The sequence below is a fragment of the Danio aesculapii genome, chromosome 25 (genome assembly GCF_903798145.1).
Source record: "Danio aesculapii chromosome 25, fDanAes4.1, whole genome shotgun sequence".
Taxonomy (NCBI): Eukaryota; Metazoa; Chordata; class Actinopteri; order Cypriniformes; family Danionidae; genus Danio; species Danio aesculapii.
In genome coordinates, this window is record NC_079459.1 from 31,975,474 (window position 1) to 31,996,042 (window position 20,569).

Here is a 20,569-nt window from a genome sequence, read left to right on the forward strand (position 1 = left end):
ATTATGTTTTTGAGCCGCAAATATACTTTACATATACAGCCTGATTTTATGAGATATGTTATAATATATGATGTTTATGATTTAGATTATTCATAAAAATAATACCATACTTTTATCAGATATTTGTATGGTTATCTGACCAAACTATCTTTAAAATACAACACATATGCGTACTATCTGGGTACCGGGTATTCTTCTAGCTCAGAATAAATTACAAAATACAAATTACAAAAAACATTTCAGATTTACTCAAGTCAAAAACAAAACAAAACAAAAAAACAACAGTATTCAGGTGATCAGATTGTCGTGCTCTATCTGAAATTGCCCCTATACCCTCATTCACTATTCCCTAAATTAGTCCATCAATGTAGTCCACTCGAGGGAGTGAATGAAAGCATTCAGTGAATTTGAGCACACTGTTTTGTTTGTGCTCTGACGGATTAGGTTTAATAATTAATATTATTTTAATAATATGAATTAAATAATATTCATTTTGAAACTTGGACCAGAGGATTAGGAGGATAATGAGTGTGCTTTAGATGCCCTCTTGTGGTCAGACGCAGAAATTTATTCGCCACAAGTGTACATTGTGGGGACTTTCAAGCTGTTGTGTATAGATGGGTTGTTGTTGCTATGGATTGTAGGATTGATTAAATCCACTAATGTCCACTATGGTTTCAGACACGACTTAAAATGGCTGCTCCCTCAAATTTGAGGGTACAGCGGGCAATTTTGGATACAGCCCCAGAATACATATTCCATCTTGCTTTGCTCAAATCACGACATTGATACCAATATGCACCTTTTGTGAAGCTGCTTTGAAACAGTAATTATTATGAAAATAAACTTGAATTTAATTTAATTGTACTTGGTTTATATCATACTACTTCTGTTGAACAAAAAACAAGTGGGTAGCACAATCGCCTCACGGCAAGAAGGTCGCTGGTTCGAGCCCTGGCTGGGTCAGTTGGCGTTTCTGTGTGGAGTTTGCATGTTCTTCCCATAGTGGCATGGGTTTTCTCCGGATTCTCCGGTTTCGCCCACAAGTCCAAAGATATGCAGTACAGGTGAATTGGGTAAGCTAAACTGTCTGTAGTGTTTGTGTGTGAATGATTGTGTATGGATGTTTCCCAGTGATGGGTTACAGTTGGAAGGGCATCCGCTGCATACAACATATGCTAGATAAGTTGGTGGTTCATTCCGCTGTGGCGACCCCAGTTTAATAAAGGGAATAAGCCGAAAAGAAAACAAATGAATCAATAAATGACATCCACAGGGGGAAAATACTATGAAAGTCAGCGGCTGTTTTAGTTTTGTGTTCAACAAGAACTCAAACAGGTTTGGAACAAGTGGAGGATATGTAAATAATTACAGAAATTGTTTACTTCGAGTCAACTATTCCTTTAATGAAAAAGATATTGGTTTTTAAACTGAGTAGCATTAGCTGGAAAAGATAATTTTTTTTGCATTCAAATTTGCTAAAGCAACAAAACAAAAACTCCAATATAGTGTTTTCATGAGTTTTAAAAAGGAACAAAACTCTGTGAGAAAACAGCAGCCAGAAGAGAGAACTAAGTCACATTCACTGTCCCGCAAATAGATGCTTCTTCCTAAACACCACAAGCGTTAATTTATAATTTGATCTAAAAATGAAATTCTAAATATTAAAATCTTTCGATGAATTAAGATGCATCCTGCTCTTCTGAAAAGCATCTATAGATAGGTTAGAAACTCTGCACTGGTTAAATGTGTAACGACCTTACTCGTTACAAATGTTAAAACGGCTTGCCATAGTGATTGACAGCCATTTTCGGATGGGTAATTTCAGTCCATCCTACTGTCTCTAGGGCACAGTTTCTAAAGATATTTTAAGATAACCCTGAAGGTTTTTTGGTAAATATTTATAACCTGTTGCCCTATTTGTCTAGCCTATCGTTACGCTTCGGTGGGGTCATATTTTGCTTCCCTTTGTTCAAGTGAAATCAGATTTCACAACCGGTTCGGCTGCTTGGTGTAAAACAGATTGAAGTAGGCCTATCAATAATAGATCCTACATTTCACATATTTATCTGAGACATATCAAAGATAAAAAGCAAGTTTTGCAATAGTTTAATTATAGCATAAATGTCAAAATACTGCTCATAAAAATGTGAAAGGGGAATAAATACCACTGAATTTGGTCAATTTTTCGGTCAAAATTTCTACAACTCTTAAAAATAAAGCTTTTTTTGTTGTTGTTGTTTTACTTATATTGTTGCCTCTACGAAGAACCTTAAAATCCATCCAATCATCCGCAAAGTTTTTGGTGAGGAAAAACAGCAGATGGCGGTAAAAAATAGCTTTTGAACAATCTTATTTAAGCTTGTGGAACCAAAAATATAAATAGATCAGAGGAGAAAACCCGTTTTTTTTTTTTTCTTGTAACCTTTATTTTTAAAGAATTTTAATGCATAATTTCTCACCTGCAGATGCTAAATATAGACAACATTTTATGTTTTACTAAACGAAACACTTTAAAATGGTAGCATACTTTGTGTAGGAATTTATCTAATTTAGAAAATGCTGTTTGTGAAAGGTCTGTCATAATCGTTTCTCTGAACACACTGTATTGTGTTCCAGGAAACAACAAAAATCACCAGCTGGCTGGAATTATTAACAAGTGGATCATCCCATGAAAAAAATAGTAGCCTACTGTAGTGTTATTGACTAGTGCAAAGTAGTCCTACTTACATTAAAGGGATAGTTCACCTCAAAATAAAAATTAATTTATAATTTTATAATTCCTTCGAAAGGAATTTATAATTCCTTCGACTTAGTCCCTTTATTCATCAGGGGTTATCACAGCGGAATGAACCGCCAACTTATCCAGCATATGTTTTACACAGCGGATGCCCTTCCACCAGCATCCCAGTACTGGGAAACATCCATACACATCCAAACACACCCATACACTATGGCCAATTTAGTTTATTCAATTTACCTAAACAGCATGTGTTTGGATTGTAGGGGAAACCGGAGCACCCGGAGGAAACCAAATACGGGGAAAACATGCAAACTCCACACAGAAATGCCAACACACCCAACTGGGACTCGAACCAGTGACCTTCTTACTGTGAAATGGCAGTGCTAACCACTGAGCCACTGTGTCGGTCATCCCCCCCAAAAAAAAAAACTCACTATTTATTTACTCACCCTCAAGTGGTTTAAAACCTTTTGGAGTTTATTTCTTCGTTTGATCACAAAAGATGTTTTGAAAAAAGCTAAAAACCTCTAACCATTGACTTCCATAGCCTGGTAGGGAATACAAATATGGAAGTCAATCGTTACAGGTGTTCGACATTCAACTACAGTAAATGCTGTATAGCCTATTACACAATACACCACAGTTCACTGTAGTAAAAGGCTGTATAGGCCAATTTAATCAGTTTATCAGTTTACTATACTATTCACTCATTAACAAAGTGTTGTAATATAATATATAGACTATTATAGACTTTAATATTTATATTGGCTACAGTCTCAGAAATAAAGGTACATGAGCTGTCACTGGGGTGGTACCTTTTTAAAAAGTACACATTTGTACTTGAAGGGTCCATATTGGTACCTCAGAAGTTTAAATTAGTACCTACAAATTTTAAGAGGAACACTTTTGTACTTTTTAGGTACTAATATGTACCCTTGAGGTATTAATATGGACCTTTTTGGTACAAATATGTACCTCTTGAAAAGGTACCACCCCAGTGACAGCTCATACCTTTTCTGAGAGTGTACTATAAATTATGACTGTAGCTACTTTTCAGGTGGGATAGAGATGACAAAATATAGAACTGATCAGAATTCTCGAGGAAATGAGAGCAACTTTTCAAATATAATGTGAATTAACATTAATAAATATGAGGCGCCGTGTAGGATTTAAATCAAACTTTGCTTATCAACACACACATAAACACGTGCATATACACCTATAAATTACTCGCATATACACCTATACTTTTAGATGTTCAAAACAACATATATGAAACTTGTTTATATACATATAAACTTGACACACGCATACACTCACACACACGCGCACATACATATATACTCCATCCATGCAAACACACCCACATTAACACACGCACATACATATATACTCCATCCACGCATACACACCCACATTAACACATGCACATCCATATATACTCCATCTATGCAAACACACCCACATTAACACACGCACATACATATAAACTCCATCTATGCAAACACACCCACACACACGCGCACATACATATATACTCCATCTATGCAAACACACCCACATTAACACACGCACATCCATATATACTCCATCTATGCAAACACACCCACATTAACACACGCACATACATATAAACTCCATCTATGCAAACACACCCACACACACATACAACTCCCAGCATGCATAAACACCCGTTAAACAGTCGAGCAAACATCCAAAATAAGATACACAAATGTATACAAAGTTGTGCATATTTGCAGGTGATTTATATGTGGATGTGCGTTAACTTTTCAGTGTGAACGGAAGGCATTAAGTAATTTTTTTTCTCATGCAAATCAATATGAATTTCAGAGTGATCTTGATAGCCGTGACGTTTTTCGGTGCTTTATTTACTTGTGCTAATTGCAATGAGGATGATATAGTCAGGCGAATAAAAGTGAAACAAGATTATAAAACTGCAGCGCATTAAACACACGCGTCTTTAGTCTACCGCAAAACACAGAGTAGACGCGCACTACAATTTAAAGCACAGATAGCGTGACCGTCTCTCTCTGAACCGCAGATGGCGTGACCGCAGTCTTGAACTGCGGGCCTTGATGGCGAAACAAATTGCGCAATTCAGATTCTGTTTGCAGTTCAGCTGAAGGGGACACATTTGACTCCACTGAATTAGATATGGATCTTATTATAGTCGGCGAAGCAATAACATTTCGCAAAATGTTAGTTGCGTCTGTAACGTTAGCGCTATCACTGTTCATCATGGTCATTCAAATGGAGAAACGTGGCAAAATAGCTTACTTCGTCTTATTTTCTGATTAATGGCAGCTGGCAAACCAACAATGTGCATTCCTGCCACCTTCTGGACTGAAGTGTGGACCCAAAATAACCCATTAAGGATTGCGACACGATACAGAAAATCATATTTGACAACAATGTATTTATTCTAATAATAAATAATATTATATACTTCATGTGTGACCGTGTATTGATTAAACCTACTGCTTTCATTTATTTTAGGATTTTAATAAACATTTTGCTGGAGCAGTCATGTCATGTTTTCAATAATCAAAAGACCTAATACCTCCATTAATCACATCATTTATATTTCATAAGCTTGAAGATAGGATAGATTTCACTACAACACAGCTAATGAAATTACCTGATACATGCTTATAATTATAAATAATGATATATTTCGTTTTGGCTGTGACTTTTACACTGAAATGACTTCTTTTTTATGAACTGAGATAACTTCCTGTTATACTGAAATACCTTCCGTTTAAAGTGAAAAATTCATGCGCACTCACATATGAAATCACTTGCATATATGTATATGCATAAATGCAGTTTATATGTATGTGCGCGTGTGTGTGGGTGTGTTTGCATAGATGGAGTTTATATGTATGTGCGTGTGTTAGTGTGGGTGTGTATGCATGGATGGAATATATATATGTATGTGCGTGTGTTAATGTGGGTGTGTTTGCATGGATGGAGTATATATGTATGTGCGCGTGTGTCGTAGTGTTTGCATAAATGGAGTTTATATGTATGTGCGTGTGTGTGTGAGTGTATGCGTGTGTCAAGTTTATATGTATATACACAAGTTTCATATATGTTGTTTTGAACATCTAAAAGTATAGGTGTATATGCGAGTAATTTATAGGTGTATATGCACGTGTTTATGTGTGTGTTGATAAGCAAAGTTTGATTTAAATCCTACACGGCGCCTCATAAATAAATCAGAGTATTTGCAAAAACACCTGAATTTAAAACCAACTCACCATCCAAGAAAGGCAGATATTCCGAGGGAGCTGACAAATAAATTTAACCTAATATTTGAATTCAATTAGCATTTACCCAGTCTGTCCAGCAGATGTCGACACCGCATTGCGATTCAATCTCTTCAAAACTGAATTATTACTGATTCAATTCAGTCTTAGCTATTTACAAAGTAGGCTAGTCGATGAAACGGAGACGCAAAATGGCGTCTGAGTAAAAATGGCGCGGCGGTGAAGTTCGGAGGATCCTCAGGCTATAAAAACAACTCACTCACTTAAATTTTATATTTATTTTGTGTAAAGCATCAAAAACTTGCTGCCACTGCTGTAATGCGAAATGAACCCACATTTATACATTGATATATAACATAATTATTCTGTGTTTTATAAAAGCATTCTTTATTAAAAGTGTTTGTTCACTACAGTTACATTGGCATTCGTCAGTGAGGCAGGATACAACGAGCAATCTTGTGACTTTATACATATGCAAAATCAATACATGATGTCATCTTTGCATATTTATAATCTCAACACGTTACTAAAATAAAAGACAAAAGTTTTGAATGGCCTGGAAAAACTAGAAAACATAGTTAAAATGCTTACCCTGCTGAAAAATCCATCTTAAACCAGCCTAGGCTGGTTAGCTGGTTTTAGCTGGTAGAGCAGCCTGGTTTTAGAGGGGTTTTGCCCATTTCCAGGCTGGTTTCCAGCTATTTCCAGCCTGGTCTTAGCTAGTCAGGCTGGGAGATGACCAGCTTAAACCAGCTTGACCAGCCTAGCCAGGCTGGGAGCCCAGCCAAAACCAGCTATGTCCAGCTTAAACCAGGCTGGTCAAGCTGGTTTTTGCTGGATTTAGCTGGTAATTTTCCAGCCTGACCAGCTAAGACCAGGCTGGAAATGGATGGAAACCTATCTAAAACCAGGCTGGTCAACCAGCTAAAACCAGCCAACCAGCTTAGGCTGGTTGAAGCTGGATTTTTTAGCAGGGTATATTGATGAATAAATTTAATGTAAGGTCATTAAAAGCAAATGCCCATCACTGAAAATAAGCAGAATGTAAAAATGTACAAATGAGAGAATTGTACAATTCATACAAAATAGCAATAAATGTAAACGGTTAGAAAATGTTGTGAGATTGTGTTGATATACTTGTGGTGTAGTGCTTTTACTTTTACAATCTACCTCTAATATTAATAAATATATGTATTTAAATACTAATATGATTGTAAGATATATCCCCTTCATTGTCCAGTATCCCCTTCATTGTCCTGTAGGGACAGTTCACCTAAAAATCTAAGTTCAGTCTTAATTTACTCAACCTCTACACCTCTACAAAAATTATTCAAAGCTGATTCCTTGGATTTACTCCTTTTTTTACGTTAAGTGGTTGTAAACAATTTATTTGGGCTGAATTTAAACAAACAAATTAAGTTGAACATTAATAAATTTAATTTGTTTAAATTCATCACAAATAAATTGTTTGCAACAGTTTTGCATGCAACACTTTTTTCAGTGTACTTGTTCCAAACCTGTTTGAGTTTCTTTTCTTCTGATGAACACAAAAGGAAATATTTTAAAGAATGTTCAAAAATGGTAGCCATTGACTTCCATAGTAAATACCTTCCTGATGTGAAAGTCAATGGCTACCATTTTTGAACATTCTTCAAAATATCTTCTTTTGTGTTCAACAGAAGTTTAAAACACAATATACCAGTCAAGAACTACTATAGAATGCTAATTTGTGGCTGAACTGTCCCTTTATGTTTTAAATCATCAACCTTTAATCATGGCATCAGTAATTGTGGCATCTTTCTCCAAGTCCACCGTTATTTTCTTGCCAACCAGTTTGAAGATGTTCTCTGGTCTCACACCTTGCGGTTCGGCCACTTTCACTATCAGCATGTCGAGGGTTAAAGTCTCACCCATCTTCAGTGGTTTCCGGGCCACCACTGACTTACCCAACTGCAGGAAAGGACATACAAATATACATTTATATATGTATATTATATTTTATTGCCTCTTCTTGTTTAATCGATGAACGTAAATTGCTTTGGACAAAAGCATCTGCTAAATGACAATGTAAATTAAAACCTAGCCTATAGTGCCATCTGCTGTTAAAACTAGTCTAGAGCGCCATATGCTGTTAAAAATAGTCTAGAGTGCCATCTGCTGTTAAGACTAGTCTAGAGCGCCATCTGCTGTTAAAAATAGTCTAGAGTGCCATCTGCTGTTAAAAATAGTCTAGAGTGCCATCTGCTGTTAAGACTAGTCTAGAGCGCCATATGCTGTTAAAACTTGTCTAGAGCTACATCTGCTGTTAAAAATAGTCTAGAGTGCCATCTGCTGTTAAAAATAGTCTAGAGTGCCGTCTGCTGTTAAGACTAGTCTAGAGCGCCATCTGCTGTTAAAAATAGTCTAGAGTGCCATCTGCTGTTAAAAATAGTCTAGAGTGCCGTCTGCTGTTAAGACTAGTCTAGAGCGCCATATGCTGTTAAAAATAGTCTAGAGTGCCATCTGCTGTTAAAAAAAGTCTAGAGTGCCGTCTGCTGTTAAGACTAGTCTAGAGCTACATCTGCTGTTAAAAATAGTCTAGAGTGCCATCTGCTGTTAAAAATAGTCTAGAGTGCCGTCTGCTGTTAAGACTAGTCTAGAGCGCCATCTGCTGTTAAAAATAGTCTAGAGTGCCATCTGCTGTTAAAAATAGTCTAGAGTGCCATCTGCTGTTAAAAATAGTCTAGAGTGCCATCTGCTGTTAAAAATAGTCTAGAGCGCCATCTGCTGTTAAGACTAGTCTAGAGCGCCATCTGCTGTTAAAAATAGTTTAGTGCGTCATCTGTTGTTAAAACTAGTCTAGTGCGCCATCTGCTGTTAAAACTATTCAAGAGCACCATCTGCTGTTAAATATAGTCGAGCGCCATCTGCTGTTAAAACTAGTCTAGACCGCCATTTGCTGTTAAAAATAGTCTAGTGCGCCATCTGTTGTTAAAACTAGTCTAGAGCTACATCTGCTGTTAAAACTAGTCTAGTGCGCCATCTGTTGTTAAAACCAGTCTAGTGCGCCATCTGCTGTTAAAACTAGTCTAGAGCACCATCTGTTGTAAAAACTAGTCTAGTGCGCCATCTGCTGTTAAAACTAGTCTAGAGCTCCATCTGCTATTAAAACTAGTCTAGAGCACCATCTGCTGTTAAAACTAGTTTAAAGCGCCATCTGCTGTTAAAATAGTCTAAAGCGCCATCTGCTGTTAAAAACTAGCCTTACAGCGCCATCTACTGCTAAAAACTAGCCTAGAGCACAGTCTGCTGTGAAAACGAACCTTTAGAGTGCCATCTGCTGTTCAAAACTAAGCTCAGAATGCATTCAGAAAATCTAAGAAATTATCCATTAATTGCAATGGATTGTTATCCCCAGCCCAGCCCTAGTGCAGTCATATATCAACATTTGGTAAATTTATGAAATGCAAAATAATGGCAATAGTAATATGATGAATAACGATAATGAAATGTGACCTTGCTGTGGCATGAAGCCTCACAGGGCAGCATCTGTTTGACTGGTGACCCCATGGCCATCTCTACTGCCCGGATGGCTTTCACCAGCTCTGCCAGTTCATTGGGCTCCAGTGAGGCCGCATGGTCACTGCCTTTCCAACTCTTATCCAGAGTCACATGACGCTCCAGGACTTTTGCTCCGAGAGCCACAGCAGCCACAGACACATGGATGCCTGTCTCATGCCCGGAGTATCCGATGGGAATGTCGGGAAACTCCTTCTGGAACTCCTGTGGTGGAAAAAGAGGTTAATAAAAATGTGCAACTCAGTGGTTGTAAGTTTTTATTTTATCACGTTTGCATGAAACTGTCCTCTAAATATAGTTAATATCTCATGTGGTATTAATTGATTTACTCATGAATTAGCATAGAGTTTTGGTAAAAATAAAACAATTAAACTTTAGTTTAAATGTGTTAATATTTTGAATTAGATTTTTTTTGTCAAATATTTTTTATTTAAATATCTGTAATTTTAAGTTGTATTTTTTTGCTTTTGAGTTACAGTTTACTATATTTCAAGTTTTATATAATTTTTTTTATATATTTGCAAGATATACAGTTAAAATCAGAATTATTAGCCCCCCTTTTAATTATTTTTTCTTTTTTTAATTATTTCCCAAATAATGTTTAACAGAGCAAGGAAATGTTCACAGTATGTCTGATAATATTTTTTCTTCTGGAGAAAGTCTTATTTGTTTTATTTCAGCTAGAATAAAAGCAGTTTTTAATTTTTTAAACACCATTTTAAGGTCAAAATTATTAGCCTTTTTAAGCTAAATTTTATTTTGGATAGTCTACAGAACAAACCATCGTTATACAATGACTTGCCTAATTACCCTAACCTGCCTAGTTAGGCCTTTTTCGCACTTCCTGGTTCCGGTAAGCAAAACGGCGTATCACAACATCCGGTTCAACGGAGTACGATAGAATGGCAGAGTGGTCTCGTCGCTGTTATTGCAGCGTTCCCGGCTGCTCCAGCTTAAAAAAAACAACATCCTTGCCTCAATTTCCACGAAAAGACAAAGGACAGAGGAAATCATGGGTGAAATTAATTAGACGGAATGAATGTCCTTCATTTCAAGTGATATGCCAGAGTACGCTCATGTGCAGTATGCACTTTAAAGCTGGGATCATTATGTTTTATCAAATATTGGTGGTCTTAGTTTTTTTTTAATGTGAAATTATAATATAGACAAAATTCCAGTTAAGTTATCTGCCTTCCACAAACAAGTGCTCCTATCAAGATCATTAATATATAAGCATAATTTCCCCCCACATCGGAATAATAGACAACTAATACAAATGCTATTTTTTTTACATCAAAATGAATTTGGTTAGTCAGTTTTATAATAAAGATGGTATACTTTTCTTACAATAAATTCCTTTCTCATCACAGTATCTCAATAACCCTGCAAGTTTTCAACTGTTATTGGTTCAATTCCTTCAGAGACCCATATGTTATTTAGTGGTATTAATCAAGACCATCGTCTTTTGATTTTACTAAATCTTATGTTGGCAAAACTTGTTTTACAGTAAACACCAAGAGTAATAATTAGCTTTTCGAACTCTTTTCCAAAAAGAAATCACTACTGTTCCTTATATATAATTGTATTGGATGTCTTTATTAAAGTGTGACTTGATTTGCTGAAAAAAAGTGTGGCTGTTACCACAGAAATATCAGGTTAAAAACAAAATTAAAGAAATATCCTATAAACCTCTCCACAGATTTTATCCAGCTAAACATTATTTACAAAAATTTAAAGTGGAATTGATGTAAATTGTATTTTTGTAATTAATATGAGGAGGAGATGGTTTTACACTTTTGGCACTGGACATACTCAGTCAAAAGGAAGAGGTGCAAAAGATTATTAACAATTTTCAGTGTTCAAAACCTCTTTCATCATTGTGGGAAAATGTACTTTTTGGCTTTACTCTCTAATTTACTAATAAGCAACCAAATTTTAAGGTATTGATCACTGAACTATGCTTGTATATTACCAGCATCAGAGATTCTTTAAACAAGGAAGCCTACCCACTTAAAAAAATTGTGAACTCTATAATGTATTTATTTAATATGTAGATTTTGTATATTTGTATTTTATTTATAATTACCCCCTGGCATGTATATTTTTTGTGTTGTAAAATGTTATTTGCTGTTCTTTAAATAAATAATAAAAACATTCAAAGCAGATGAACAAAATGAACTGGAACATGAACTAACTTTAACCTGAAGATTCAGAAACACACCCTATACGCTACAGACGGACTGTTTTGAAGATATTTTACACATTAACCAAGCGAACAACGTGTTCTTGTCCAAATTACAGCAAAGTTGACAGTGAAAATGTCATCCAATGTCCCGAGGCTGTCATGTTTCTGCGACTGTTAGCGAAACATTGCTTCGGAGGGCGCTTCCTGTATTCAATTCCGCTGTGAAAAAGGTCTATTAACCTAGTTAAGGCTTTAAATGTCACTTTAAGCTGTATAGAAGTGTCTTGAAAAATATCTAGTCTAATATTATTTACTGTCATCATGGCAAAGATAAAATAAATCAGTTATTAGAAATGAGTTATTAAAACTATTATGTTTAGAAATGTGTTGAAAAAAATCTTCTCTCCGTTAAACAGATATTGAGAAGAAAAAAAATGAACGGTGGCTAATAAATCAGGGGAGCTAATAATTCTGACTTTAACTGTATATTCATATATTTGCAACCAAACTTTAAAGCACCTTGCAAATTAGTTTATCAAGTTAAAATGCAGGAAAACTTTACTAAATATAACAATCAACCAGTTTTTTTTACTATTTTTAGCATTATTAAATGTTACATATTTTTTTATAAACTGTTTATTATGTTATATTTATTAAAGTTTCTAATATTTTCTGTTTTTATATTTATTTAAAAAATTGTTTTGTAATAATGAGTGATGCGGTGGCGTAGTGGGTAGCGCTGTCGCCTCACAGCATGAAGGTCGCTGGTTCGAGCCTCGGCTGGGTCAGTTGGCATTTCAGTGTGGAATTCGCATTTTCTCCCCGTGTTCACGTGGGTTTCCACCGGGTGCTCCGTTTTCCCCCGCAGTCCAAACACATGCACTATAGGTGAAATGGGTAAGCTAAATTGTCTGTAGTGAATGAGTGTTTATGGATGTTTCCCATTGATGGGTTGCAGGTGGAAGGGCATCTGCTCCGTAAAATATATGGTGAATAAGATGGCGGTTCATTCCACTGTGGTGACTACAGATGAATAAAAGGACTAAGCCAAAAAGAAAATGAATGACCGACTTATCTGTATTATTATTTCATAAAATAAAAGCTAGATTAAAATACAGAGGCAAAAGTCACATGAAATGCTCTGTTGAGTTTTGTTTTAGTGTTTTTTTTTTATTTATTTTGGTGTCCAAATTGTGTGAAACTTCAGTTTAATTTAGTCTTAAGTTATTTAAACTAAATAATGTTGGCAGCATAACTTTAATTTACCATTAAATAGTATAACAGGAACTAATTAATTATTGAAATATTAAACAAAATATTTAACAAACATATATTTTAGTTGATTAGATTTTAATTAAATTGTATTACTTAAAACCTATTTATATTGAATTATTTGTTAAAATACATGTTTAGCTCTTTTGTTTTTTGCAGTTAAAATATCAGTTTTGGGGCAGTGCGGTGGCGCAGTGGGTAATGCTGTCGATTCACAGCAAGAAGGTCGCTGGTTCGAGCTGGGTCAGTTAGAATTTCTGTGTGGAGTTTGCATGTTCTCCCCATGTTGGCATGGGTTTCTTCTGGGTGCTTCGGTTTCCCTCCCAGTCCAAAGACATGCAGTATAGGTGAATTGGGTGAGCTAAATTGTCGGTAGTGTATGTGTGTGAATGAGGGTGTATGGGTGTTTCCCAATGATGGATTGCAGCTGGAGGGGCATCCGCTACGTATGCTGGATAAGTTGGCGGTTCATTCCGCTGTGGCGGCCACACTCACCACAGATTAATAAAGGGACTAAGCCGAAAAGAAAATTAATGAATGAATGTCAATTTTCCTTTAACTACATGGTAAAATTACACATTTTCTTTCTCTTAATGCTTTTTTTTTTCGCTTTTAACACTGGTGACATAATAATAATAATAATAATAATAATAATAATAATAATAATAATAATAAACTTCAATAACGTTTTGATAGTCAATGAGTTTGTTTTTTTAGGGGGGTTTCTTTGCAAAAATACAGTTGACATGTAAACAATATTTGTATACAACACACAAAATATAAGTAACATTGTCAAGAAGAAAAACAGTTACAAAGAGAGAGTAAGAAAGAGTAAGAAATAATAGAGAACGTGAATATAAACTAGAAGGAGCTAATAAGTTTGTTTCTCACGCTGATCAGACTGAGGTTGACGTGCTCCAGCGGCAGCGGATAAGCACTGGTGCACTGCAGAAACGTGAAATTAGCGTTGTGTTTCTTGACAGTTTGATAAACGCAGCGCATGGTTTCCATACTCTGCATTCCACTGGAAATCACCATAGGACGACCTACAGTACAAAAATACAGCGAAAAAACCTCAAAACACGGAGAAAACCCCCCGCTACACACACTCAACCAGAAAATCCACTCCAGGATTTCCAGGTTACTCCCCCTCTGCCCTCCAGCCAATCAGAACAGGGTTTTCCAGAACAACTGACTCTAAACTCACTGCACATTAAAAAACAACTCAATTATCAGTTTAGCATCAACACTCGACAGCGTGTCTCTGATTTTACTACTTTTTTTTTAGGAAACACTGTGAGATTTACCCTTTTTGGCTGTTTTCTCGAGGTAGGGGATGTTGTTGGTGTCGGCCGAGGCCACTTTGAAAAACGGCACATTTATTTCGTGAAGAAACTCCACCGCCATCTGACAGAGGTAGGAAAATAGCGTTATGTGGATCATAATTCATGTCAACATACTGTATGTACAGTTCTGTCAAAAGCTTTATTTTTAATTGCTTAAAAAGATATATATATTCTCTATACACGATAAATGCGATATATAAACACACTTGACATATTCTGCTCACCAATGCTGCGTTTATTTGATCATAAAAATGGTAAAAATGGTAAATATTATTATGGTTTAAAATGGCTGGTTTCTTTTTTAAATTAGTTAATAATTTAATTTATTTTTGTGATTTAAAGCATTTTCACTGTAGTTTTTAGTGTCAAACGGTCCTTCAGAAATCATTAAATCTGCTGATCTGCTGCGAAAGAAATATTTATTATTATTATTATTATTATTATTACTATTATTAGTGTTAAAAACTATTGAGATGCTTTATATTTTTGTGAAAACTGATTCAGTACCCGTCAAAAGTGCCATTAAAAGGGACACATTAAATTGAGAGGGTGAAAGACATTTATTATGTAAAAAAATGTAGTTTTTTTTAATGAATGCTGTTATTTTTTACGTTAATTTCATTAAAGTATCCTACTAAATTAATAAAACTCTTTATTAAACAGTGATAATTGTAAGAATCACTTATATTTCATTTTATAAGTTAATTATAAATGAAATACAAATATATTGAAAAATATTAATTATAAAATATATTCATTTTAAACATTATTATTAATATTATTAGTGTTGAAAACTGTTGAGATGCTTCATATTTTTGTGAAAACTGATTCAGTACCAGTCAAAAGTGCCATTAAAAAGAACACATTAAACGGAGAGGGTGAAAGACATTTATTATGTAAAAAATGTAATTTATTTTGTACATTAATTTCATTAAAGAATCCTACTAAATTAGTAAAACTCTTTTTTAAACAGTGATAATTATATGAATGACATATTTCATTTTATAAGTTAATTAGAAATTAAATATAAGCATATATTAAAATATATTAATTATAAACACCAATAATAATTGATCATAATAGAACTGTAAATCAGCATATAATATTGATTTCAGGAGAATTGTGTCACACTTAAGACTGATTTAAATTCAGCTTTAAATCACAAAAATAAATTAAAAATGAAAACTGAAAATAATTATTTTAAATGTAAATAATATTTCATTATTTTGCTGTTTTATTATTGTTATTATGTTAATAGGTTTATAAATATAATGATGTATTTATTATTTAAATCAAACAAATTGCAGCATTAGTGAGCAAAAAATGTCCATTTAAATACAACAACATATAAAGACTATATCTCAAACATTTGACTACAGTATATAAAATATTGTGGCATTATATAAAATATAATGAGTTTATTGACATGAAGAAGATGCCGATATCTTAAATATTTATGTATTTTTTATATTAAAATAGTAAAAAAATGTAACTTTCCAAAATAAAAAAAAGAAATTAAAACATATGACATATTAAAACAAATGTCAATATTTCTATCAAATAAATGGTAAAATCACATTTAATTCATTTTAATTATGCACATTTTTTTTAACACGGGCGAAATAAAAAAAAAAACTCAAAAAATTATTTTTGCTGTTCAACCTACTTATTTAAAATGAGCTGAAACAACACAATTCTTGAGATTTTTTGGAGGACAACTTAAATGTTTTATGTTCAATCCACTTAAATTTGTTAGGTAAACACTATCTTAACTTAATAATTGTGTGGAACCCAGCATTTTTTTACTGCGTAGCCTAATAAAATGGATGTTTATTGACCTCGTCCATGCCGGATGCGGTGAAAAAGATGCCGATGTCTGTGGCGTATTGCTGTAGTTCTCTGTACTGCTGGTGACTGAACTCCAGATGGTGCTTATGAGCTCCGTATGTCGGGCCCCAGGCGTGAGGGGACGTGTAAAGCCGATCCAGAGCGTTTCTGGTGAATCTGTGCTCGATCTCGCTCTTTTGAAACTTTGCACAATCGGCTCCACAGTCCTGCGGTGAGAGGGGAAAAAGGAAAGGTAAAAAAAAAAAGTCTTATTAATATAATGGTCACACTTTAAGGTTTCATTAGTTAATATATTTACTAATGTGATTATGAACAATACTGCATTACAGCATTTGTTAATTATTGTTCAATATTTACTAATGCCTTATTAATTAAAATCCAAATTAATGCTTGTTAACATTAGTTTATGCACTGTAAGTTAACATGAACTAACAATGAATAACTGTATTTTTATTAACTAACATGAACAAATTCTTTTATAAATATATTGTTGTGGATGATGCAATGCAAAAAACAAATAAAAATAAAAGATATTTATAATACTAGTTCTGTAGACTGTTTTTTTTTTAAACAAAAATATACTAATATTAAATAAATTACGATGAATTTACTTGAAGCAAAATTACAGGCGAGAATGTTTTAAAATTATTCATTTAGGTGTAATTTTTAACATTTTATTTGTAAATATTAAGTGTTATTTTGCTTCTCCGTTAAATAAATGTTTATTTAATCTGCTAACGAGAAAGAAGCAAATAACAATTTTAAGGAGAAACATACCTTGATTGTAAATTATTATTATTATTGGCAAATTTTGGCTTAAAGTTATTTTGGCTGACACATTTGTAAATGTTTTAGAAATTTGTATTTTAAATCAAGACAAATATACCAAGAAAAACGCTGGGAAAAAGTCTAAAAAATGTAATTTATTTAAATATATTTAGATTTTATATTCTTTAGATTATTTAGTTAGAAAGTTTAAAGGTTATTTAATTCATAACTTTGATTTAAGTTACATTTTTTGGTCCACTGACCTTTTTTTTTAACTTAAATATTACAAGTGAACATTATAAATAATAATGTAATATAAACATTAATAATATTAATAAAGATTACAAGTATTAATGGTCTTCAGAAATTTGTATCTGAAAACATAAAAATACTGTATAAAAAAATCTAAAATTGTATATTTAAAGTCAATTTGATTTGATGTTGTCTGTAGGTTATGACTTAAAATTCTGGTGATAAAACAAAATTACAAGAAAATGTATTTTTGCAGAAAGTAAAATTGATCAAATAAAAGCTAATCCGATGTGTAGTGTAAGAAAAAAAGCACACATTAAAGTTGAAATTTATGTGTGTATATATTATACAACCTGAAAAAAATCTGACAACATAAAAACAGAAAAGAAAATGATAATTTCTTATAATTGATTGTTTTGTACACTGTAAAACAAGTTAAAAATAGTAAGAATTTTTTTTTTCATTGAATTGACAATTTTTTTTCAAAATTCTCAATATAAAGTGATATCTCCGACAATTTCTTCTGTTTAGAAAAAAAAACACACATTATAGTTACCAGCTTAAATAAATGACTAAAAACATAAACACTGAAAAAATGAATTCTGGAAATATCTCTGGATTTAATATTCTTTAAGAATTAGTAATATGGAGATGGACAATTATTTAATTCAGCTTTGAATTAAGCAAATTCTTTTTGATGTTATTATTAATATTACGAGTAATTAGAAATAATGTAATGGTTATTATTATTATAGTAAAATAGCAATTCAGTCTTTAGAAATGTATAGCTGAAAACATGAAAATACTGCATAAATAAAATCTAAAATTGTGTTTTTAAAGTCAGTTTTATGTGATATGACATCTGTAGGTTATGATAAAAAATACCTTTGCAGAAAGTAAAATGGAGCAAATTAAAGTGAATCTGATGTGAAGTGGTGTAAAAGAAAACACATTAAAGTTGAAATATATATGTGTGTGTATATATATATATCACAAAACCTAAAATAAATCTGATAAAAAATAAAAGAAATCGATATCTTCCTTTAATTAATTGTTTGTATACTGTAAAACAAGTTAAAATACTAAGAACTTTTTTTAATTGAATTGACAACATTTGTTTAAAATTCTAAATATAAAGTGACATCTCCGAAAATGCCTACTGTTTAGAAAACCCCCCACACATAATTGAAGAGTAAATAAATGAATAAAACATAATAATAATCCTGACAAAATTAATTCTGGAAACATATCTGGATTTATTATTCTTTAGAAATTAGTGGGATGGACAATTATTTAATTCAGCTTCTATTTGATGTTAGTTTTAATACCAGTAATTAGAAATAATGTATTATTATTGAAAAACAGCAATACAGTCTTTAGAAATAATTATCTAAAAACATGAAAATACTGGATAAATAGTATCTAAAATTCTATATTTAAAGTCAATTGTATGTGATATGACGTCTGGTTATGACTTTTTATCAAAATTAATAAATTTAAAGCTAATTTGATGTGAAGTAGTGAAAAAAACACGCATTCAAGTTGAAATATATATGTGTGTATATACAGTTGAAGTCAGAATTATTAGCCCCCCTTTGAATTTTTTTTCTTTCTTAAATATTTCCCAAATGATGTTTAACAGAGCAAGCAAATGTTCACTGTATGTCTGATAATATTTTTGTCTTCTGGAGAAAGTCTTATTTGCTTTATTTCAGCTAGAATAAAAGCAGTTTTTATTTTTTAAAATCCATTTTAAAGTCAAATTTTTTAGCCCCTTTAGGCTAATTTTTTTTCGATAGGCTACAGAACAAACCACTGTCACACAATGACTTGCCTAATTACCCTAACCTGCCTATACCTAATTCACCTGGTTAAGCCTTTAAATGTCACTTTAAGCTGTATAGAAGTGCCTTGAAAAATATCTAGTCAAATATTATTTACTGTCATCATGACAAAGATGAAACAAATCAGTTATTAAAAATGAGTTATTAAAACTATTATGTTTACAAATGTGTTGAAAGAAATCTCTCCATTTAACAAATATTGAAAAAAAATAAACAGGGGGGCTTATAATTCTTCTATAATTCTATATATTCTATTCTTCTAATTATATTCTATTCTTCTATATATTCTATTCTTCTAATAATTCTAATAACTTCAACTGTATATATCATAAAACCTGAAAAAAATCTGATAACATAAAAACAGAAAAATTATAATTTCCTATAATTGCTTTGTATACTGTACAAATACTAAGAAAAAACATTTTAAGAATTTTAATTGACAAAATTGGCTAAATTTTTCAGTCAGTTTAGAAAAAAAAAAAAAAAAAAAAAAAAAAAAAAAAAATCACAAATATGAGTTATTTCAGCATAAATAAATGACTAAAACATTATAAAGCCTGAAAAAAATATTTCTGGAACATATCTGGATTTAATATTCTTTCGAAATTAGTGAAATGGAGATAGACAATTATTTAATTCAACTTTGAATTAAGTAAATTATATTTGATGTTAGTCTTAATATTACGAGTAATTAGAAATAATGTAATAGTAATTATTATTATAGTAAAATAGCATTTCAGACTTTAGAAATTTGTGTCTGAAAACATGAAAATACTGCATAAATAAAATCGAAAATTGTATATTTAAAGTCAATTTTATGTGATATGATGAAGATTATGACTTAAAATTCTGGTGATAAAACAAAATGTTATAAATAATTGACTAAAACATTATAAATCTGCAAGCTTAATACAGATAACACACAAAAAACAACAACAACTAATATGCAAATTAAAGAATGGTTTTGGGATTTCCCTATTCTAAAATACACGTGAGCATGAAATACCGGATATCTTTACCTTGGCCATTCGGATCATTTTTTTGGCGATTTCTACATCTCCCTGATGGTTCTGTCCGATCTCGGCGATGATAAAACAAGGGTTGGATCCCCCAATTTTTCTCCCAGGGCAAAGTTCAAACTCGACAGGCATTTTATAGAGCGATTGCTTAACTGATCAGTGATAAAGATGCTGGAGACGTGTTTCACCTGCGCTGGAAACAGCCAAAGGGGCTGCAGAGAAGGGCAGACTATAATTTAAAGAGACACAATGCGAGCGCTCCACCCAAAAACGTCCACCCACAATGCCACACACATCAACCGCGCATCTTAAAACACGTATCTCAGAACTCGTTTTCACAGCTTGTTGTTTAACCAGAATAATAACCTGAGGAAACCTGTCATTAAGTTGGACTGTTTTCTTTGTAAATATGTTTTGGTATTTAAGATTGCGAGAAAACGTATC

The 20,569-nt window shown here is 32.8% G+C and overlaps 1 protein-coding gene and 1 long non-coding RNA gene across 2 annotated transcripts in view; one reads left to right on the forward strand and one right to left on the reverse strand.

Annotated features, from left to right (window-relative positions):
- Positions 1 to 6,393: 6,393 nt before the first annotated feature.
- nansb (N-acetylneuraminic acid synthase b) lies at positions 6,394 to 20,346 on the reverse strand. The gene is made up of 6 exons (XM_056451840.1): positions 20,126 to 20,346; positions 16,233 to 16,448; positions 14,356 to 14,455; positions 13,940 to 14,094; positions 9,529 to 9,795; positions 6,394 to 7,983 (listed from the first exon to the last, which is right to left on the reverse strand). The coding sequence occupies exons 1-6, from the start codon at positions 20,255 to 20,257 to the stop codon at positions 7,795 to 7,797; spliced, it is 1,059 nt and encodes a 352-aa protein (XP_056307815.1). The 5' UTR covers positions 20,258 to 20,346; the 3' UTR covers positions 6,394 to 7,794.
- LOC130219432 (uncharacterized) overlaps positions 14,374 to 20,569 on the forward strand; it is a 40,049-nt gene continuing 33,853 nt past the window's right edge. Inside the window, exon 1 of the long non-coding RNA XR_008836061.1 lies at positions 14,374 to 14,464. This is a non-coding gene — a long non-coding RNA (uncharacterized LOC130219432). The remainder of the gene's footprint in view (positions 14,465 to 20,569) is intronic.